Genomic DNA, 24,284 nt, shown 5'->3' on the forward strand with positions numbered 1-24,284 from the left:
AGAGAGATAGAGAGAGAGGACCTACAGCAGAGAGGGCCTACATCAGCACCTAGATCTTCTGCCCAGATTCTGTCAGACCTGGGCCCTGCCAGTCTATCTCAGTAAGACACAAATAATGGTGTTTTTGGTCACAGTTCCAGGAATGGCTGAAGAATTGCAACATTTGCCTAGAACTAACGCTGCAGACAGCAATACTGGGTGATTTGAAAAGCCATAGTCAATCAATCAATAATATAATAATTATTTTAGCAAAAATGTTTATTTTTAATTTACAATCTGTAGAAGCTATGAGAATAGGAAGGTTCAATTATTTTGTGAAGCATCACAGCACAGTTAAAATATATGGCAAATAGAAATCCAAAATGGATGATGCTGAGAGATAGATGGGAGAGGTTGAATGGAGCTGAAGGGTGGGACTAATAACAAGATAAAACATGTAGAACATACGGGGTCTGTAAAATGTATATAGGTTCAGAACTTTTGTGAAATAGCACAGTTCCACATAGAAATCAAACTGGATGGACATCAGAAATAGAGGCAGGACTTAAAACAAACAAAAGATAACTATTGTAAAATAGACTGTGAATGTAAAATGTGTATAAGATGTATAAATTGAAGGTAAACGCAGAAGTGTTTATTAGTTTACTTCAATTGGGGGATCGGTGGTAGGGTTTGAGGGGAATAATAATAAAGGTATATTCTTTTAAAAAGTAAGTATGTCTATATAGGTATGAGTATGTATATATGTGTATATATATGCATGTGTGTATGGATATATATATATATATTTACCCCAAAAATATTTGGGGGATTGGAAATTATGCAGACAATTACATTGATGGAACCAATAATCTTTCCGCAATATTTAGCTGATCCACCCCTTTAAACAAAAAATAATAATAATGTTGTTCCAAAATTCCATCTAGACACCGTTGCCCTAGAGCACACAAAAAAACAATGCATACCTCGACCTTAACATCAGCGCCACAGGTAATTTTCACAAAGCTGTGAACGATCTGAGAGACATGGCAAGAAGGGCCTTCTACGCTGTCAAAAGGAACATAAAATTCAACATACCAATTAGGATCTGGCAAAAAATACTTAAATCAGTTATAGAACACATTGCCCTTTATGGTTGTGAGGTTTGGGGTCCACTCACCAACCAAGAATTCACAAAATGGGACAAACACCAAATTGAGACTAAATAATGCATGCATAGCAGAATTAGGCTGATACCCGCTAATTATCAACATCCAGAAAAGAGCAGTTAAATTCTACAACCACCTCAAAGGAAGTGATTCCCAAACCTTCCAAAACAAAGTCATCACCTACAAAGAAATGAACCTGGAGAAGAGTCTCCAAAGCAAGCTGGTCCTGGGGCTCTATTCACGAATAGACCTCACAGAGCCCCAGGATAGTAACACAATTAGACCCAACCAAATCATGAGAAAACAAAAATATAGTTACTTGACAAGTTGGAAAGAATTGACAAAAAAACTGAGCAAACTAGAATGCTATTTGGCCCTAAACAGAGAGTACACCGTGGCAGACTACCTGACCACTGTGACCCAAAATTAAGGAAATCTTTGACTATGTACAGACTCAGTGAGCATAGCCTTGCTATTGCGAAAGGCCACAGTAGGCAGACCTGGCTCTCAAGAGAAGGCAGGCTATGTGCACACTGCCGCCCACAAAATGAGGAGGAAACTGAGCTGCACTTCCTAACCTCCGGCGCAATGTATGACCATATTAGAGACACTTATTTCCCTCAGATTACACAGACCCACAAAGAATTTGAAAACAAATACAATTTTGATAAACCCCCATATCTATTGGGTGAAATACCACAGTGTGTAATCACAGCAGCAAGAGTTGTGACCTGTTGCCACAAGAAAAGGGCAACCAGTGAAGAACAAACACCATTGTAAATACAACCTATATTTATGTTAATTTATTTTCCCTTTTGTACAGTTGTGGCCAAAAGTTTTGAGAATGACACAAATATTAATTTCCACAAAGTTTGCTGCTTCAGTGTCTTTAGATATTATTGTCAAATGTTACTATGAAAGACTGAAGTATAATTACAAGCATTTCATAAGTGTCAAAGGCTTTTATTGACAATTACATGAAGTTGATGCAAAGAGTCCATATTTGCAGTGTTGACCCTTCTTTTTCAAGACTTCTGCAATCCACCATGGCATGCTGTCAATTAATTTCTGGGCCACTGATGGCAGCCCATTCTTGCACTCACACATGCATGACACAGGACTGATGGTAGAGCTCACCTTGTCTTCTCCGGACAAGCTTTTTTCCGGATGTCCCAAACAATCGGAAATGGGATTCATCAGAGAAAATTACTTTACCCCAGTCCTCAGCAGTCCAATCCTTGTACCTTTTGCAGAATATCAGTCTGTCCCTGATGTTTTACCCGGAGAGAAGTGGCTTCTTTGCTGCCCTTCTTGACACAAGGCCATCCTCCAAAAGTCTTCGCCTCACTGCGTGCAGATGCACTCACACTTGCCTGCTGCCATTCCTGAGCGAGCTCTGTACTGGTGGTGCCCCGATCCCGCAGCTAAATCAACTATAGGAGATGGATCTGGCGCTTGCTAGACGTTCTTGGGCACTTTGAAGCCTTCTTCACAACAATTGAACCGCTCTCCTTGAAGTTCTTGATGATCCGATAAATGGTTGATTTAGGTGCAATCTTACTGGCAGCAATATGCTTGCCTGTGAAGCCCTTTTTGTGCAAAGCAATGATGACGGCACGTGTTTCCTTGCAGGTGACCATGGTTGACAAGGGAAGAACAATGCACAACATGCACCACCCTTCTTTTGAAGCTTCCAGTCTGTTATTCGAACTCAATCAGCATGACAGAACGATCCCCAGCCTTGTCCTCGTTAACACTCACACCTGTGTTAGCGAGAGAATCACTGACATGATGTCAGCGTGTCCTTTTGTGGCAGGGCTGAAATGCAGTGGAAATGTTTTTGGGGTATTCAGTTCATTTGCATGGCAAAGAGGGACTTTGCAATTAATTGCAATTCATCTGATCACTCGTCATAACATTCTGGAGGTTATGCAAATTGCCATCATACAAACTGAGGCAGCAGACTTTGTGAAAATTCATATTTGTGTCATTCTCAAAACTATTTGCACATCATTACAACACTGTTTTGGGGCATAATATGACATTTTAAATGTCTTTATTCTTTTGGAACTTTCGTGAGTAATGTTTACTGTACATTTTATTTTGTTTATTTTCTATTTCACTTGCTTTGGCAATATAATAATTTCCCATACCGATAAAGCCCTTAAATTGAATTGAATTGAGAGAGAAAGAAAGAAGAGAGAGAGAGCGAGTGAAAGAGATGGGAAAAAGAGAGGAGAGAGAGGGAGAGTGTGTGTGTGTGTCTGTGTGTATATACAGAGGATCTAGTGTCCAGGCAGCACAGCCAGAGTTGAGCAGGAACAGCTGGAGCTCTTAGATTTCAATGGAATCTGGTAATGACTGCAAGATTTACAGCACTGCACACTCTAACATACACACACACACACACACACACACACACACACACACAGCCTACCGCTTAAAACACACACTAACACTCAGTTGGCCAGGCTACATACTGTACATGTATAAATAAACAACGTACACTCCAAGTAACATTAAGGGTGCATCCAAAATGGCACCCCATTCCCTATATTGTGCCCTTGTTTCTGGTGAAAGTTGTTCACTACATTGGGAATAGAATGCTATTTGGGACAAATGATTAGTGCAGGCCAGAATGCACAGTAAGCACTTTCTGCCTGGCATGGTTTGGAGAGAACTGATCTATAGAGATTTGTTTGTGATTTAACAAATGCCCTGGAGATTTTCTAATTAAAGTGCAGTTTAAAGTAGGCAGGCAATAGTTATCTTTAACTCTAAACACACATATACACACGCACACATGCACACTCACACAAACTCACTCAGACTCACACATATACACGCACAAATACACAAACACACACACACACACACACACACACAAACACACAGTGTGTATTTCTTTGTTTTTGTGGTTGTATTTTTGCTTGGTTGGCAGGGACTGACCATTAGAGATGTGGGTGTGTTGATGTGCATTCGTGTGTGTGTGAGTCTGAGTGAGCGTGTGTGTTTGTGTGTGTTATTTAGCTGCCCAAGGGGATTTTTAGGTGGGCCGCGGGCATGGCAGGCATGGCATTTTTGCTGCTGCTTACAGCGCTTTTAGCTGCCTGGAATTGCGTCTCTGTAACTGCCCAGAGTGGCACTACCCACGATGCATACTGCCTACATCACCTTTACTAGCTGCTGCCCCTTTTATTACCCACAAAGATTAAGGCTAATGTCAGTCCAGGATCTCTGTAACATAATAATATCTGTCCAGGATCTCTGTAACATAATAATATCTGCCCAGGATCTCTGTAATATAGTAATATCTGCCCAGGATCTCTGTAACATAATAATATCTGCCCAGGATCTCTGTAACATAATAATAATAATAGTAATATCTGCCCAGGATCTCTGGAACATAATAATAATAATAATAATAATAGTACTATCATCCCAGGAACTCTGTAACATAATAATATCTGCCCAGGATCTCTGTAACATAATAATATCTGCCCAGGATCTCTGTAACATAATAATAATAATAATAATATCTGCCCAGGATCTTTGGAACATAATAATAATAATAATAATAATAGTACTATCATCCCAGGATCTCTGTAACATAATAATATCTGCCCAGGATCTCTGTAACATAATAATATCTGCCCAGGATCTCTGTAACATAATAATAATAACAATATCTGCCGAGGATCTCTGTAACATAATAATAATAATAATATCTGCCCAGGATCTCTGGAACATAATAATAATAATAATAATAATAATAATAGTACTATCATCCCAGGATCTCTGTAACATAATAATATCTGCCCAGGATCTCTGTCTTTATATAGCCCTTCGTACATCAGCTGATATCTCAAAGTGCTGTACAGAAACCCAGCCTAAAACCCCAAACAGCAAGCAATGCAGGTGTAGAAGCACGGTGGCTAGGAAAAACTCCCTAGAAAGGCCAAAACCTAGGAAGAAACCTAGAGAGGAACCAGGCTATGTGGGGTGGCCAGTCCTCTTCTTGCTGTGCCGGGTGGAGATTATAACAGAACATGGCCAAGATGTTCAAATGTTCATAAATGACCAGCATGGTCGAATAATAATAAGGCAGAACAGTTGAAACTGGAGCAGCAGCACAGTCAGGTGGAAGTTGAAACTGGAGCAGCAGCATGGCCAGGTGGACTGGGGACAGCAAGGAGTCATCATGTCAGGTAGTCCTGGGGCATGGTCCTATGGCTCAGGTCAGTTGAAACTGGAACAGCAGCATGGCCAGGTGGACTGGGGACAGCAAGGAGTCATCATGTCAGGTAGTCCTGGGGCATGGTCCTAGGGCTCAGGTCCTTCGAGAGAGAGAAAGAAAGAGAGAAGGAGAGACTTAGAGAACGCACACTTAGATTCACACAGGACACCGAATAGGACAGGAGAAGTACTCCAGATATAACAAACTGACCCCAGCCCCCCGACACATAAACTACTGCAGCATAAATACTGGAGGCTGAGACAGGAGGGGTCAGGAGACACTGTATATTATTATTATGTTACAGAGACCCTGGGCTGATATTATTATTGTTATTATTATGTTACAGAGATCCTGGGCTGATATTATTATTATTATTATTATTATGTTACAGAGATCCTGGGCTGATATTATTATTGTTATTATTATGTTACAGAGATCCTGGGCTGATATTATTATGTTACAGAGATCCTGGGCTGATATTATTATGTTACAGAGATCCTGGGATGATAGTACTATTATTATTATTATGTTACAGAGATCCTGGGATGATAGTACTATTATTATTATTATGTTACAGAGACCCTGGGATGATAGTACTATTATTATTATTATGTTACAGAGACCCTGGGCAGATATTAATATTATTATGTTACAGAGATCCTGGGCTGATATTATTATTATTATTATGTTACAGAGATCCTGGGATGATATTATTATTATTGTTAAGTTACAGAGATCCTGGGCTGATATTATTATTATTATTATGTTATAGACCCTGGGCTGATATTATTATTATTATTATGTTACATAGATCCTGGGCTGATATTATTATTATTATTATTATGTTACAGAGACCCTGGGCTGATATTATTATTGTTATTATTATGTTACATAGATCCTGGGCTGATATTATTATTATTATTATTATGTTACATAGATCCTGGGCTGATATTATTATTGTTATTATTATGTTACAGAGACCCTGGGCTGATAGTATTATTGTTATTATTATGTTACATAGAACCTGGGCTGATATTATTATTATTATTATTATGTTATAGACCCTGGGCTGATATTATTATTATTATGTTACAGAGATCCTGGGCTGATATTATTATTGTTATTATTATGTTACAGAGACCCTGGGCTGATATTATTATTGTTATTATTATGTTACATAGATCCTGGGCTGATATTATTATTGTTATTATTATGTTACAGAGACCCTGGGCTGATATTATTATTGTTATTATTATGTTACATAGATCCTGGGCTGATATTATTATTGTTATTATTATGTTACAGAGACCCTGGGCTGATATTATTATTGTTATTATTATGTTACATAGATCCTGGGCTGATATTATTATTGTTATTATTATGTTACAGAGACCCTGGGCTGATATTATTATTGTTATTATTATGTTACAGAGACCCTGGGCTGATATTATTATTATTATTATGTTATAGACCCTGGGCTGATATTATTATTATTATGTTACAGAGATCCTGGGCTGATATTATTATTGTTATTATTATGTTACAGAGACCCTGGGCTGATATTATTATTATTATTATTATGTTACAGAGATCCTGGGCTGATATTATTATTATTATGTTACATAGATCCTGGGCTGATATTATTATTGTTATTATTATGTTATAGACTCCTGGGCTGATATTATTATTGTTATTATTATGTTACAGAGATCCTGGGCTGATATTATTATTATTATGTTACAGAGATCCTGGGCTGATATTATTATTATTATGTTACAGAGATCCTGGGCTGATATTATTATTGTTATTATTATGTTACAGAGACCCTGGGCTGATATTATTATTGTTATTATTATGTTACAGAGATCCTGGGCTGATATTATTATTGTTATTATTATGTTACAGAGATCCTGGGCTGATATTATTATGTTACAGAGATCCTGGGCTGATATTATTATTATTATTATTATGTTACATAGATCCTGGGATGATATTATTATTATTATTATTATGTTACATAGACCCTTGGCTGATATTATTATTATTATTATTATGTTACAGAGATCCTGGGCTGATATTATTATTATTGTTAAGTTACAGAGATCCTGGGCTGATATTATTATTATTATTATTATGTTACATAGACCCTGGGCTGATATTATTATGTTACAGAGATCCTGGGCTGATATTATTATGTTACAGAGACCCTGGGCTGATATTATTATTATGTTACAGAGAGCCTGGGCTGATATTATTATTATTGTTAAGTTACAGAGATCCTGGGCTGATATTATTATTATTATGTTACATAGACCCTGGGCTGATATTATTATGTTACAGAGATCCTGGGCTGATATTATTATGTTACAGAGACCCTGGGCTGATATTATTATTGTTATTATTATGTTACAGAGATCCTGGGCTGATATTATTATTATTATTATTATTATGTTACAGAGATCCTGGGCTGATATTATTATTGTTATTATTATGTTACAGAGACCCTGGGCTGATATTATTATTGTTATTATTATGTTACAGAGATCCTGGGCTGATATTATTATTGTTATTATTATGTTACATAGACCCTGGGCTGATATTATTATTATGTTACAGAGACCCTGGGCTGATATTATTATTGTTATTATTATGTTACAGAGATCCTGGGCTGATATTATTATTGTTATTATTATGTTACAGAGATCCTGGGCTGATATTATTATTATTATTATTATGTTACAGAGACCCTGGGCTGATATTATTATTATTATTATGTTACAGAGATCCTGGGCTGATATTATTATTGTTATTATTATGTTACAGAGATCCTGGGCTGATATTATTATTGTTATTATTATGTTACAGAGATCCTGGGCTGATATTATTATTGTTATTATTATGTTACAGAGATCCTGGGCTGATATTATTATTGTTATTATTATGTTACAGAGATCCTGGGCTGATATTATTATTGTTATTATTATGTTACAGAGACCCTGGGCTGATATTATTATTATTATTATTATTATGTTACAGAGATCCTGGGATGATAGTACTATTATTATTATTATGTTACAGAGATCCTAGGCTGATATTATAATTATAATTATTATGTTACAGAGACCCTGGGCTGATATTATTATTGTTATTATTATGTTACAGAGATCCTGGGCTGATATTATTATTGTTATTATTATGTTACAGAGACCCTGGGCTGATTATTATTATTATTATTATGTTACAGAGATCCTGGGCTGATATTATTATTGTTATTATTATGTTACAGAGATCCTGGACTGATATTATTATTATTATTATGTTACAGAGATCCTAGGCTGATATTATTATTATGTTACAGAGATCCTGGGCTGATATTATAATTATAATTATTATGTAACAGAGATCCTGGGCTGATATTATTATTATTCCGGTGTCTCTGTGACATAATAATAATAATAATAATAATAATATCAGCCCAGGATCTCTGTAACATAATAATAATAAAAATAATAATATTAGCCCAGGGTCTCTTTAACATAATAATAATAATATCAGCCCAGGGTCACTGTAACATAATAATAATAATAATAATAATATCAGCCCAGGGTCTCTGTAACATAATAATAATAATATCAGCCCAGGGTCTATAACATAATAATAATAATAATGTCAGTCCAGGGTCTCTGTAACATAATAATAACAATAATAATAATAATATCAGCCCAGGGTCTCTGTAACATAATAATAATAAAAATAATAATATCAGCCCAGGGTCTCTTTAACATAATAATAATAATATCAGCCCAGGGTCTCTGTAACATAATAATAATAATAATAATAATATCAGCCCAGGGTCTCTGTAACATAATAATAATAATATCAGCCCAGGGTCTATGTAACATAATAATAATAATAATAATATCAGCCCAGGGTCTCTGTAACATAATAATAACAATAATAATATCAGCCCAGGATCTCTGTAACATAATAATATCAGCCCAGGATCTCTGTAACATAATAATAATAATAATAATATCAGCCCAGGGTCTCTGTAACATAATAATAACAATAATAATATCAGCCCAGGGTCTCTGTAACATAATAATAACAATAATAATATCAGCTCAGGGTCTATGTAACATAATAATAACAATAATAATATCAGCCCAGGATCTCTGTAACATAATAATAATAATAATAATGTCAGTCCAGGATCTCTATAACATAATAATAATAATAATAATTATATCAGCCCAGTGACTATAACATAATAATAATAATATCAGCCCAGGGTCTATAACATAATAATAATAATAATATCAGCCCAGGGTCTCTGTAACATAATAATAATAATAAAAGACACTCCAGCAAACTGGTGATGTATAGATCTTAAACCAATGACATCCATCAGGGTTTGTTTAGGAGCATATGTTTATTTATTTATTTTACCTTTATTTATCTAGGCAAGTCAGTTAAGAACAAATTCTTATTTTCAATGACAGCTTAGGAACAGTGGGTTAAGTGCCTTGTTCAGGGGCAGATTTTTACATTGTCTGCTTGGGGATTTGATCTTTCGTTTACTAGTCCAACACTCTAACCACTAGGCTACCTGCTGCCCCAGAGGGAGGCTATATGTCCCCCTCTGCCCTCACTGACTGCTACATTATATCATGAAAATGTTGCTGTGGACTGTGGAGTGCAGGGGTTCCCAAACTTTTTGGGCCCACGACCCTATTTTGATGTCTGAAATTCTCTCGACCCCAACCATGTGAGTTTTTGTTGTTGTAGTTAACATAGATACTAACTGGCAATGGTACCATTCGTTTTAGGGTGCTTTCATGACAAATGGGAAAAATATGAGGTCAAATCATGACGTCAGTGATCTTCAGGGCTGAAAGTCGGTGCTCTAGAAAGAGGTCCGAGTTCCCGAGTTGGAATTCTGAGTTGGATGAATATTCAAAACGATTTCCCTCAGTCGGCGCTCGTTTTTTACAGAGTTTCCAGTTGTCTTGAACACGTTGAAGATGGAAGTCGGGAGACTTCCCAGTTCCCAGTTGTTTTGAACACTGCATTAATGGTCAGAGGGAGACGGCAGGGTATTTCCCTTTGAGTTAGGAACCAAAACTCCTACGTAGTGACCCGTGAATGCGTTGTCTGCAGCATTTGTTCACATGACAGCTCGATCAGCTGTTCGATTTCACTTGCCGGCATGTCAACAGTCAAATGGATTGGGAAGTAGTTCCCAAAGTGTTGGAGGTGAGCAGTCACTTTCTGATTCTTTTTTCTGTTGGAAACATGCACAGCCGAGGAAACGGGGCATGGTTGACTTTTGAAAGACTCTCTCTCCAATAATAATAATTTCCTCTGAATGGACTGATTCTGTCACACATCTGTAGAATGTTTTTGTATTTCCCCTGCATGCTTGTGTTCAGTTCGTTCAGTTCCCCAAATATGACAGTTACATAAGCAGTGAGACACATTTTCTTTTCATTACATAGAAAGTCAACCAAGTCGGTAATTTTCCATCCATTGTGAATGACAACAGTTCCTCTCTCAATGCAAAAACTCTTTCCAACACTCCCCCTTGATAACCACCAAGCCTCGGAGTGAAATAGAACATCGTCATGCTCTGATCCCATATCGCCACATAGTTTTGTGTACAGGCGAGTGTGCAGTTGTTGCGGTTTGATGTAGTTAACAATCAGTATATCTCCGAGTTCTGTGCTCAGCTCTTTTTCTGCCAATTGCTCTCGGTGTATCATACAATGTGTCCATATGGCAGAAGGAAACTCATTCATGAATAGAGTGCAGAGACCTGCCCGGCATCCCACCATACATGGAGCCCCATCTGTGCAAAAGTCTGATATTCACTCCCATGGAATCTGTTTTTCGTCAATATGGCCACGCAGCACACAGACCATCCCTTGTGCCATTTCATGCTCAGGAATCGTGAGACAAAACAATATGTCATCAAGAATAGCATCCCCCAACATGTATAGCAAACAAAAGTCAATGCATGGGCATCTCTGCATCTCACAGCTAACGTCCATTTGGAGAGCATAACCTGGGGAGTTTGAGTCGTTCAGTCAGAGTTTACTCTTGATTGCTAGCAATAGCATAAATTCTTTGTTTCACGGTGTTATCTGACAAAGACATTGATGTGAGTTTCTGTGCTTCTACCTCCCCAAACATTCTTTTCACAATGTCAATTGCAGCCGGTAATATCAAAGTCTCTGCAATAGTGTGTGGCTTCATAGCGTAACAGGCCTTGCCATTCACCATGGGAATGATTCAAGTGCAACTGTCAAGAGTGGCCTTTTCCCATGATCTAATGGCGCTATAAAGTATGTGGACAACCCTTCAAATTAATGGATTCGATTATTTCAGCCACACCCATTGCTGACAGGTGTAAAAATCGAGGAAACAGCTATCCATACAATCTCCATAGACAAACATTGGCAGTAGAATGGCATTACTGGAGAGCTCAGTGACTTTCAACGTGTCAGCGTCATAGGATTCCACCTTTCCAACTAGTCAGTTCGTAAAATTTCTGCCCTGCTGAAGCTGCCCCAGTTGACTGTAAGTGCTCTTATTGTGAATTGGAAAAGTTTAGGGGCAACAACGGCTCAGCCGCGAAGTGGTAGGCCACACAAGCTCACAGAACGGGACCGCCGAGTGCTGAAGCTCGTAGCGTGTATAAATCGTCCTTCCTTGGTTGGAACATTCACTACCTAGTTTCAAACTGCCTCTGGAAGCAACGTCAGCACAATAACTGTTCGTCGGGAGCTTCATGGCATGGGTTTCCATGGCCGAGCAGCCGCACACATGCCTAAGATCACCATGCACAATGCCAAGTATCGGCTGGAGTGGTGTAAAGTTTAACACCATTGGACTTTGGAGCAGTGGAAATGCATTCTCTGGAGTGATGAATCACCTTTCACCATCTGGCAGTCCGAATGACGAATCTGAGATTTGGAAGATGCCAGGAGAACGCTACCTGCCCCAATGTATAGTGCACACTGTAAAGTTTGGTGGAGGAGGAATAATAATTTTTCATGGTTCGGGGAAGGCCCCTTAGTTCCAGTGAAGGCAAATCTTACCGCTACAGCATTTAATGACATTCTAGATGATTCTGTGCTTCCAACTTTGTGGCAACAATTTGGGGAAGGCCCTTTCCTGTTTCAGCATTACAATGAACCTGTGCACAAAGTGAGGTCCATACAGAAATGGTTTGTCGAGATCGGTATGGAAGAAGTTGACTGGCCTCAATCCCATTGAATACCTTTGGGATAAATTGGATCGCCGGCTGTGAGCCAGGCCTAATCGCCCAACCTCATTAATGCTCTTGTGGCTGAATGGAAGCAAGTCCCCACATCAATGTTCCAAAATCTAGTGGAAAGCCTTCCCAGATGAGTGGAGGCTGTTATAGCAGCAGAAGTGGGACCAAGTCCATATTAATGCCCATGATTTTGGAATTAAATGTTCGACAAATTAAATGTTTCCACATACTTTTGGCCATGTTGTGTTTATCTATATACACATTTAGGAAATTCTCCCTCGACCCCATTTTCATATCAGACGACCCCTAGTTTGGGAACTGCTGCTCCAGTTTATCTGACGTGTTTTCTCTGTCGTGTGTGTGTAGTGCCCAGGCGTTACAGACCATGTTCCAGCTGATGACCCCTAAGCAGATGTTTGAGCACCTGAAGGGCTATGAGGACGTGTCCCATATCAACTGGAACCAAGACAAGGCCGCAGCCATACTGGAGGCCTGGCAGAGGAAATACTCAGAGGTAATGCTGTATGTGTTTGTGTGTGTGAGTGTACAGTGGAGTAAACTGTACTAGGAGCCATACAGAGTGTACTGTAAAAACATGCTGTGTAGAGAGAGAGGGGCATTCCTATCTATGGCAGACGTAATGTGCACATTCCAGCCTCTATCCTCCCGTCCTCCTCCCCTTCCTCTCCCCCTCTGCCTTCCCTCCCCCTCAGTCCAGTTGCTCCTGTGTGGGCCTAAGAGGGAGATGGGAGAGGCCGGGAGGAAACGGTCCCTCTGCCCTAGTTTGGAGGCAGCACTAGCAGCAGCAGCTTATGATATAATGCACTATGGCTGTGATAGTTTCAAGAAGGCCCTAGCAATGCATTGAATATGCATCATGGTTTTCTCCATCCTGGTAGGGTGCACATTTTAGTTTCAGCCCAGCATTAACAGATGTGAAGTCTGGGCCCCCCAGTAAATCCCATGTTCCCTATCTGAATCTGAAGTCTGGGCCCTCCAGGACAGCCCATGTCCCCTATCTGAAGCTGAATTCTGGGCCCTCCAGTACAGTCCATGCCCCCTATCTGAAGCTGAAGTCTGGGCCCTCCAGTACAGCCCATGCCCCCTATCTGAAGCTGAAGTCTGGGCCCCCCAGTAGGCCCCGTATCTGAACTTGCAACCTGGCTTACCCCATATGTAAGCCTGGTCCTCCAGTAGAGAGTGGTCCCAGTAGTGGTGTGTGGCGGTGGGTTAGAGTTGGGGGCTGTGCAGGGGAGAGCAGGACATCTGGAAAACATCAGGCTGGCGCTGAATCTTTTGAGCACACACACACGCACAATCTCTTTCCCAGCTGCAGACCCATTGGTGGCTCATGTGTGACATCAACTTTGTTTTTTAAGGTCTTAACCCCTGCTCCATACGATATGACCCTGTGTGTGTGTATGTGTGTGTATGTGTGTGTGTGTGTGTGTGTGTGTGTGTGTGTCAGCCATTCATTTTTGGGGCCCAGTGTTCAGTGTGAGGGAACAGGTGTGATCATTGTTTGAGAGAACTGTGCTTTTATCAATCTCTTCTAACCATCAGGGGCACAGACCACACATCTACTGTGTGTGGTGTTTCCGTGCATGCCTGCATGTGTCTGTGCGTATGTGTGTGTGTGCTTCTATGCTTGTGAGTTTGTCAATGAAATAGTGCTCTGGTAAGCATCAGTGAAAGAGTCCAGAGAAGCATTGAGTTTTATAATGTGTGTATCTGTGTGTGTGTTTATCAAGGTCACAGCTGCAGTACTGTACTATCTTAGAGCCTCTCCTACTCACCCTGTAGAGTTGTTAGCTTTTACATCATTTACACCATCCAACCTGTTATTTAGCTGACGCTCTCTCTCTCTCTCCCTCTCTCCCTTCTCTCTCTCTCTCTCTCTCTCTCTCTCTTTCTCAAATTCAAATTCAAGCTACTTTATTGGCATGAAAAACATTGTGTCAATATTGCCAAAGCAACAATGTATACAATATACATTGTAACAAAATTATAAATGATAGCAAATAATAATATAAAATGGTAGTAAATAATAATACAAAATTAAATACAAAAATAATAACAATGAAATGGTAACAGTCAATAGTAGAAATGTAATAAATATAAAATCAAAATAACTAACTAACTTATAACTAAATAACGGTCATCTTTGTCAGGACCCGGTTACGAACCCGGGTCTCCGGAGTGAGAAACAGTCACTTAACCAACTGAGCCACGAATAGTCGGCAGAACCCAGAAGATGAGGCAGACACAGCAGTACTTGAGACGGTGTATTTAATGTAGTAAAAAGTGAAGTCCTTCAGGAACACATGTAACTCCACAACCTCATAAGGAATTCCACAAGAACAAAGGTAATCCTCCAAGACAAAAAAGGTAAATCCACAAGGTGGTAGGTATAGCACAAAAAGCCTCAAAAGATACTCAAAAATAAATAAACAAGAACAAAAAACAGAATTCCACAAGAGCGTCCACCGGGATCAACAAGAGTTAACAGAATACTAGGGCTGGGTGCTAACATACAAACACAGAGCAAAGGACTGAGGAAAACAAAGGGTTTAAATACAATCAGGGGAAACGAGGCACAGGTGCAAATAATAATGGGGATCAAGGGAAAACAAAAGGTCAAAAGGCACAATGGGGGCATCTAGTGACCAAAAACCGGAACAACCCTGGCCAAATCCTGACAATCTTCTTCTTTATATCAGTACTACAACTACAATCATCATTACTATGACTACTACTACCATCACTAAACTGTTATCACTACCATTACCACCCATATTTGGAATGATAAACATTAATAATTATAGTAATAACAATAATAGTAATAATAAGTAAGTTACTGTTTACTATGCAGATGTTATTATTCAGTGTCCCTCAGGCGATGGCAGGAAAATACATATTTGGCTGCAAGAGGAGCCACTGCTCCTTCGCCCATGAGTATTCTTAGTTTTTCCTCTGGGTTCAATTTGTAAAAATTTGGAATATATGTAGTCATTTCTGTGAATAATGAATCTCTTTGTGAGGAATATTTATCACAGTAAAGGAGAAAGTGCATCTCTGTCTCTACCTCCCCTGTCATGCAGTGACCACATACACGCTCCTCTTTGGGTAGCCATGTCTGCCGGTTTCTATTGCCAATCGGTGGTCACTCAGCCTGTACTTGGTAAGGATCTGTCTCTGCTTCATATCTCTGACAGAGTAGAGATAATCAGCCAATTCATATTCTCTGTTTAGGGTCAGATAGCAATTTAGTCGGCTTTGGGATTTTGTTTTGTTTTTCCAGTATTGTAAATATGATTCCTTTGATTGGTTCATGATTTTGCTTTTTGGAATTCTTTCTTTTGAAGCAGTGCTGGTGTCAGCTTGGTTGGTGAGGTCCAACACAAGCTGACTGAGAGGGCTCGTTTCTGGGCTCAGCTCTTGGGTTTGAAGTGCTTTAAATTACAGACTCGAATTTGGACTTGAATTTAGATGTAGCCAAAATTTTAATGATCTTTTCTGTATTTTCATTATTACTGGAAATTGCCCTACATGCATTAGTTGGTGTATTTCTCTGGACTTGTAGGATTTTCCGACAGAATTCTGCATGTAGTAGGGCTTCAATTGGATGTTTGTCCCACAATTTTATTTATTTCTCTCTCTCTCTCTCTCTCTCTCTCTCTCTCTCTCTTTCTCTCTCTCTCTCTCTCTCTCTCTCTTTCTCTCTCTCTCTCTCTCTCTCTCTCTCTCTCTCCCTCTCTCTTTATTTCTCTCTTTTATCTCTCTCTTTATTTATTTATTTCTCTATCCCTCTTTCTCTTTCTCTTTATTCTCTCTCTCTCTCTCTCTCTCTCTCATTCTCTCTCTCATTCTCTCTCTCTCTCTATTTATTTCTCTCTCTCTTTATTTCTCTCTTTTATCTCTCTCTATACATATATCTCTCTCTTTATCTCTCTCGTTATTTATTTCTCTCTCTCTCTCTCTCTCTCTCTCTCTCTCTTTATCTCTCTCTTTCTCTCTCTCTTTCTCTCTCTCTCTCTCTCTCCTCTCTCTCCTCTCAATCTCTCTCTCTCTCTCTCTCTCTCAATCTCTTTCTCTCTCCTTATCTCTCTCTCTCTCTCTCTCTCTCTCTCTCTCTCTCTCTCCCCTCCTCTCTCTCCCCTCCTCCCTCTCCCTCTCTCTCTCTCCCTCTCAATTCAATTCAATTCAAGGGCTTTATTGGCATGGGAAACATGTGTTAACATTGCCAAAGCAAGTGAGGTAGACAACATACAAAGTGAATATCCAGTAATTTCCTTTTGAATTTCTAGCCAAATGTAGAATGTTCCTGTTTTGATTAATATAATGGAGTGAGTTAGGTCTGCTCTATACCAAATTAGCATACCCCCTGAGTCCCTTCCTTGTTTCACACCTGGTAGTTTGGTGGATGGGACTACCAGCTCTCTGTAACCTAGAGGGCAACCAGTGGGTCCGTCTCCTCTATACCAGGTTTCTTGCAGGATGACAATGTCTGTATTACCGATTTCTTTGGTGAAGTCCGGGTTTCTGCTCTTTAGGCCAAAGGCAGATGACCTCAGGCCTTGGATATTCCAGGATAATATAGTGAAGGCTTTTTGTTCCATAGAGTGTCCAATGTTGTTGGTCGTGGTTTGGCCTCAGGCCAGTAAGTGTGAGCAGAGCCTGCTGAGCATCTGGTACATGCCATTGGCTTGGGCGAGTGTGAGAGTGGGGGTTGGGACTGTTTGCCCGCTCACTACCTGGGCGTATGTGTGGCTTCCATGTTGAGGCCCTCTTTGCGGGGGTGGGGTGCATGGGGTGGGCAGGAGTGGCATAGGTCTGATCTGAGGGGGCCTAAATGGGGTGTGGGCATGGTTGACGTGGGGGGGTGTTGATTGGTTGGGGTGGGGGTGTGGATGTGTCTGGGTGTACTGTGGTCTGGATGTAATTCCTCTTGGCGTGGGTCCTCTATGTGTAGGTCCAGGGGGGTCCTGCAGATCTGGGAGGGTGTCTCGCTGGTCTGGGTGGGGTGTCTATTGATCTGTTGCTCCTGTGTGAAGTGTTGGGGATACGTTTGAGAGCGATGTCCTTTAGAGTTCGGGCAAAGGTGGGCACTGCTGCCTTGTAGAGGTGGACCTGGTCATAGAGGCTGTTCAAGTCCAGGGTGGAGTGGTGGGACAGGAAAACGTTTGGTTTTGAGGCACAGTCACGGGAAATACTTGCATTTACCCGCTGTATTGTGGCAGGGTGGAAGTCTTTTCGTGGTAGCAGGGTGGAGATAACCACTTGTGCGTTGGGGAAAGTAGAAGAAGCCTTTTCAATCACTCCCTTCAGTGCTGTGGCCACTCTTTCCTGCTGTGCTCTCAGGTCGTTTGTGCCTGTGTGTATTATTATGTGGCTGGGTGAGCCTAGTTTGGCCTCAGACAGAGGGTCTAGGGCGCGCTGGGTGTTTGGACACCAGAGTTTAGACACACTGTGTTTGGGAAAAAGTTTTTTTTCTTCTATATATTTCCCATTTGAGTCCATAAGTAGTACAATCTGTGTCTTGTGTTTGTCCTCAGTGGGTGTGGGGGGGTTGTCAGAAGGGCTATCAGGGTGGCTGACAGGGGGGGTGCTCAGAGGGGGTGAGAGCCTCTGGGCTTGGGGTTCTTCATTTGTCTGTTCTGCTGTGATGTCGACTCTATGGTCAGGGTCTGGTGTGGACTGTTCTGCTGTGGTGTCGACTCTATGGTCAGGGTCTGGTGTGGACTGTTCTGCTGTGGTGTCGAGACTTTTGTTGGGTGCTGAGGTGGGCTGTTCTGCTTGCTTCTCTGTGGGGGTGGCCACCTCTCTAGTGGGTTGTTCTCTGTCACACGCCGTCCCCCTCAACTTCTCCTCCAACCCCCTCACCCTCTCCTCCATCCCCCTCAACCTCTCCTCCACCAGCAGTCTGATACTCTCCTCTAGTGCTCTGTTCTGCTCCTCTTTCTCCTGTTGTATTTGTCTCACCACTGTCCAAAGTGCAGATATGTCTCTGTCCACCTCCAGCTCTCCGGGTCTGGTTAAGGGACTGTTGTTGTGCTGGACTGTTGTCTGGGTCTGTGCTGACTGAAGTGTAATCACCTGCTGTTCCAGCTCCACCTGCCTTATCTCCAGCTGGGTGAATTTGTCCTTCATTTCAATGAGGGAGTGGTAATCTGTGCTGGGAGGTTGACTCTCCGCTGGGGGTTGCTCGTCTGTGGGGTTACATAATGAAGAGGTCTGGTCTGACCCGCTCGGTGTGGGGGTATCTTTATCAAGGGAGAGCTTCTCCTGCTGGGCTAATTCTTTGATTAGGTGAATGTCCAGCTGAAACTGTTTGGGGTTACTCTGTACCATTACTGTTCCGGACTTATAGATATTTATATTACTTGACTCAGAGTCCTCGTTATCAAGTATTCTGAGTTTCCACCCCTCGTTAACCCCCCCTCTCTTAACAAAGGGGTAGTGTGCTAATATAGCACTGTGCCATGCCAGGGGATGGTTTGTGTGGAAGATAAGGTTGCTGATGTTCCCATTTTTGTAATAGTCAGCAAAAAGTGTCTCTTGATTTTCCATAAGGAGCTTCATTTTGTAATCTTTTCTTGCCTTATCATTCTTTACATGCAAAGGCTACTGTATTTTATTTACCTCTGAACAGCGGGAGGGAGCTTCTAAGGCCTCTCCATTTGGTTGGGGTAGACTGTGTGACTCTCCTGCCATTGTTGGGCTAATGGGCTTTGACACCTCTCACTTGACACGTCAGTGCTAGTTGAAGCTGTATCAAGCTTGGCAGAATTGTGTTAGAATTCAGTCCTTATAAAGTAATGCTGTGTATTTTTCTTCTTGGCTTTTGGGGATAAAATATAGTTTCAGACTAAGCATTACTCACTCAGTTCCAGGTTGGATGGTGTTTTCAGGTTTCTGTTGTTTTCCAGAGGATTTGCTGTATAGATAAATAAATCTTGGTAGTTGTGAACCTTCCAGGTGATTCCGTAATTCCGTCCAAAATCAGGTTGTAGGTTTTAAGTTTTGATTTGAAGTGGGGGTTATGTTGTAGAGGGTAGAATCCAGTATGTGTTCCAAGTTTATCTAACTCCTAATCTATCTTTTTTTAAAGAAAATGCTGAAAAATGCAGGAGCTCATCTGATCGTGACCTCTCTCTCTCTCTCTCTCTCTCTCCCTCTCCTCTCTCTCTCTCTCTCTCTCTCTCTCTCTCTCTCTCTCTCTCTCTCTCTCTCTCTCCCTCTCTCTCGCTCTCTCTCTCTCCCTCTCTCTCTCTCTCTCTCTCTCTCTCTCTCTCTCTTTCTCTCTCTCTCTCTCTCGCTCTCTCTCTCTCTCTCTCTCTCTCTCTCTCTCTCTCTCTCCCCAGGTGGTAAAGCAGAGTGTAGCAGCCAACTCGTCTCAGAAAGTGTTGACGTTTACCACCACCACTCTGGAAGACATCCTCAAGTCTTTCTCTGATGTCAGCGTCATACGAGTGGCCAGCGGCTACCTGCTCATGGTGAGACTGACAACACACACCTGGGGCTCAACACACTTAATCAACTATACCTCTGTGTGTGTGTGTGTGTGTGGCAAGTGTGTGTGGCAAGTGTGTGTATGCAAGTGTGTGTGTAAGCATGTGTGTGTGAGCATTAACATGCTCTCTCTCTCTGTGTAGTTGGCCTATGCCTGTCTGACCATGCTACGCTGGGACTGTGCTAAGTCTCAGGGAGCTGTTGGACTGGCTGGTGTCCTCTTGGTGGCGCTGTCTGTGGCTGCAGGCCTGGGGCTCTGCTCTCTGCTGGGCATATCTTTCAACGCTGCCACCACACAGGTAGCACACACACACAGGCTAACGCACCCACATAACATACAACACACACACCCACAACACACACACACACAGGTGACATACACTACCTTTGGTGTCACTTAGAAATGTCTCGGTTTTCCATGAAAACATACATGAAATGAGTTGCAAAATTAATTGGAAATATAGTCAAGACGATGATGATTTTGAATTGAAATAATTATTGTGTCCTTCAAACTTTGCTTTTGTCAAAGAATCCTCCATTTCCAATATTTACAGCCTTGCAGACCTTTGGCATTCTAGTTGTCAATTTGTTGAGGTAATCTAAAGAGATTTCACCCCATGCTTCCTGAAGCACCTCCCACAAGTTGGATTGGCTTGATGGGCACTTCTTATATACCAAACGGTCAAGATGCTCACAGTCAAAGTCAATATCCGCCCTGGCATGCTGTCAATTAACTTCTGGGCCACATCCTGACTGATGGCAGCCCTTTCTTGCATAATCAATGCTTGGAGTTTGTCAGAATTTGTTGGTTTTTGTTTGTCCACCCGCCTCTTGAGGATTGACCACAAGTTCTCAATTGGATTAAGGTCTGGGGAGTTTCCTGGCCATGGACCCAAAATATCGATGTTTTGTTCCCCAAGCCACTTAGTTATCACTTTTGCCTTATGGCAAGGTGCGCCATCATGCTGGAAAAGACCATGTTCGTCACCAAACTGTTCCTGGAAGGTTGGGAGAAGTTGCATTTGGAGGATGTGTTGGTACCATTCTTTATTCATGGCTGTGTTCTTAGGAAAAATTGTGAGTGAGACCACTCCCTTGGCTGAGAAGCAACCCCACACATGAATGGTCTCGGGATGCGTTACTGTTGGCATGACACAGGACTGATGGTAGTGCTCACCTTGTCTTCTCCGGACAAGCTTTTCTCCGGATGTCCCAAAAAATCGGAAAGGGGATTCATCAGAGAAAATGACTTTACCCCAGTCCTCAGCAGTCCAATCCCTGTACCTTTTGCATAATATCAGTCTGTCCCTGATGTTTTTCCTGGAGAGAAGTGGCTTCTTTGCTGCCCTTCTTGACACCATTCCATCCTCCAAAAGTCTTCGCCTCACTGTGCATGCAGATGCACTCACACCTGCCTGCTGCCATTCCTGAGCAAGTTCTGTACTGGTGGTGCCCCGATCCTGCAGCTGAATCAATTTTAGGAGATGGTCCTGGCGCTTGCTGGACTTTCTTGGGCGCCCTGAAGCCTTCTTCACAACAATTGAACCGCTCCTTGAAGTTATTGATGATCCGATAAATGGTTGATTTAGGTGCACTATTAATGGCAGGAATATCCTTGCCTCTGAAGCTCGTTTTGTGCAAGCAATAATGACGGCATGTGTTTCCTTGCAGGTAACCATGGTTGACAGAGGAAGAACAATGATTCCATGCACCACCCCCCTTTTGAAGCTTCCAGTCTGTTATTCGAACTCAATCAGCATGACAGAGTGATCTCCAGCCTTGTCCTCATCAACACTCACACCTGTGTTAACTAGAGAATCACTGACATGATGTCAGCGGGTCATTTTGTGGCAGCGCTGAAATGCAGTGGAAATTTATTTGGGGGATTCAGTTAATTTGCATGGCAAAGAGGGACTTTGCAATTAATTGCAATTCATCTGATCACTCTTCATAACATTCTGGAGGTTATGCAAATTGCCATTATACAAACTGAGGCAGCAGACTTTGTGAAAATTAATATTAGTGTCATTCTCAAAACTTTTGCCCACGACTGTACACAGCGTTGTACGAGATCTTCAGTTTCTTGGCAATTTCTCGAATGGAATAGCCTTAATTTCTTAGAACAAGAACAGACTGACGAGTTTCAGAAGGCCATTTTGCGCCTGTAATCGAACCCACAAATGCCGATGCTCCAGATACTCAACTAGTCTAAAGAAGGACAGTTTTATTGCTTCTTTAATCAGGTTTCAGTACGCCTATGTAGATATTCCATTAAAAAAATAAACAGTTTCTAGCTACAATAGTAATTTACAACATTAACAATGTCTACACATATTTCTGATCAATTTGATGTAATTTTAATGGACAAAAAAATGATATTTCTAAAGGAATGATATTTCTAAATGACCCCAAACTTTTGATATGTTATCTACACTACCGTTCTATCAGTCGAAGGTTACAAACTCTGCCTCCTGCACATACTGTATTTCAGACTTCGGTAACACATCACACACACAGACTGACTAACTGGTGTGCGTGTGTGTTTCAGGTGCTTCCGTTCCTGGCACTAGGTGTAGGTGTGGATGATGTGTTTCTCCTGGCCCATGCCTTCAGTGAGACGGGACAGAACAAGAGGATCCCATTTGAGGTGAAACACAACAACAACACTATGCTTCCACACCACACTGATCACTGTGGGTATGGCTTCTTCAATCCCTGCCTGCAGGGACTAGTCTGAGAGCTAATCTGCGACCAGTTTTGACTTATTTAAAGCATAATGAATATGATTGTATGAACAGGGGGAACCTGATCCTAGATCAGCACTCTAAGACACTTTTTAGATATGGGCTCTGGGGAAGATTGAAAATAAACTTATCCATCCCCTTCCCTCTCTCCCTCTCTCTGTCTCCCCCTCCTCTTATCCTTCACCTAGACGAATGTGTCTGAGCCTGTCTGTGCCTGTGATGCAACATCAGACGCACACACATGCACAAAATACACACACACACACACACATACACACACACACACACAGCCAGATATTCAAATGTCTATAGGAGTGTACTTTGTGTACACTAATGCATAGGATGTGGGCTCTTGAAGTCTGGGGTACTAAAACGGTTTGTAGAGTGTGTGTGTGTGCCTGCTTGTGTGTGTTCCTGCATGTGTGTGTGTCTGTGTGTGTGTGTGTGCCTGCGTGTGCCTGCGTGTTCCTGCATGTGTGTGTGTGTTCCTGCGTGTGTGTGTGTGCCTGTGTGTTCCTGCATGTGTGTGTGTGTTTCTGTGTAGAAGGGCAAACACAGACACGTATTTACTTGTTTTTATTTTCCCCCTGATCTCTTTCCTCTCTCCCCAGATGAACAGTAAACAGAGATGAACCTGATCTCTTTCCTCTCTCCCCAGATGAACAGTAAACAGAGATGAACCTGATCTCTTTCCTCTCTCCCCAGATGAACAGTAAACAGAGATGAACCCGATCTCTTTCCTCTCTCCCCAGATGAACAGTAAACAGAGATGAACCTGATCTCTTTCCTCTCTCCCCAAATGAACAGTAAACAAATGAACAGTAAACAGAGATGAACCTGATCTCTTTCTTCTCTCCCCAGATGAACAGTAAACAGAGATGAACCTGTTCTCTTTCCTCTCTCCCCAGATGAACAGTAAACAGAGATGAACCTGATCTCTTTCCTCTCTCCCCAGATGAACAGTAAACAGAGATGAACCTGATCTCTTTCCTCTCTCCCCAGATGAACAGTAAACAGAGATGAACCTGATCTCTTTCTTCTCTCCCCAGATGAACAGTAAACAGAGATGAACCTGATCTCTTTCTTCTCTCCCCAGATGAACAGTAAACAGATGAAATCTCTTTCCTCTCTCCCCAGATGAACAGTACACAGAGATGAACCCGATCTCTTTCTTCTCTCCCCAGATGAACAGTAAACAGAGATGAACCTGATCTCTTTCCTCTCTCCCCAAATGAACAGTAAACAGAGATGAACCTGATCTCTTTCTTCTCTCCCCAGATGAACAGTAAACAGAGATGAACCTGATCTCTTTCCTCTCTCCCCAGATGAACAGTAAACAGAGATGAACCCGATCTCTTTCCTCT

The 24,284-nt window shown here is 41.3% G+C and overlaps 1 protein-coding gene across 1 annotated transcript in view; it reads left to right on the forward strand.

Annotated features, from left to right (window-relative positions):
• The window catches only part of LOC115140695 (protein patched homolog 1-like), a 167,389-nt gene that overhangs the window by 46,804 nt on the left and 96,301 nt on the right, over positions 1–24,284 (forward strand). The window contains exons 8-11 of the mRNA XM_065026769.1: positions 13,031–13,178; positions 20,029–20,160; positions 20,320–20,475; positions 22,725–22,823. Coding sequence (XP_064882841.1) covers positions 13,031–13,178; positions 20,029–20,160; positions 20,320–20,475; positions 22,725–22,823 — 535 coding nt within the window. The remainder of the gene's footprint in view (positions 1–13,030; positions 13,179–20,028; positions 20,161–20,319; positions 20,476–22,724; positions 22,824–24,284) is intronic.

This window comes from Oncorhynchus nerka, linkage group LG13 (assembly GCF_034236695.1).
Source record: "Oncorhynchus nerka isolate Pitt River linkage group LG13, Oner_Uvic_2.0, whole genome shotgun sequence".
NCBI lineage: Eukaryota > Metazoa > Chordata > Actinopteri > Salmoniformes > Salmonidae > Oncorhynchus > Oncorhynchus nerka.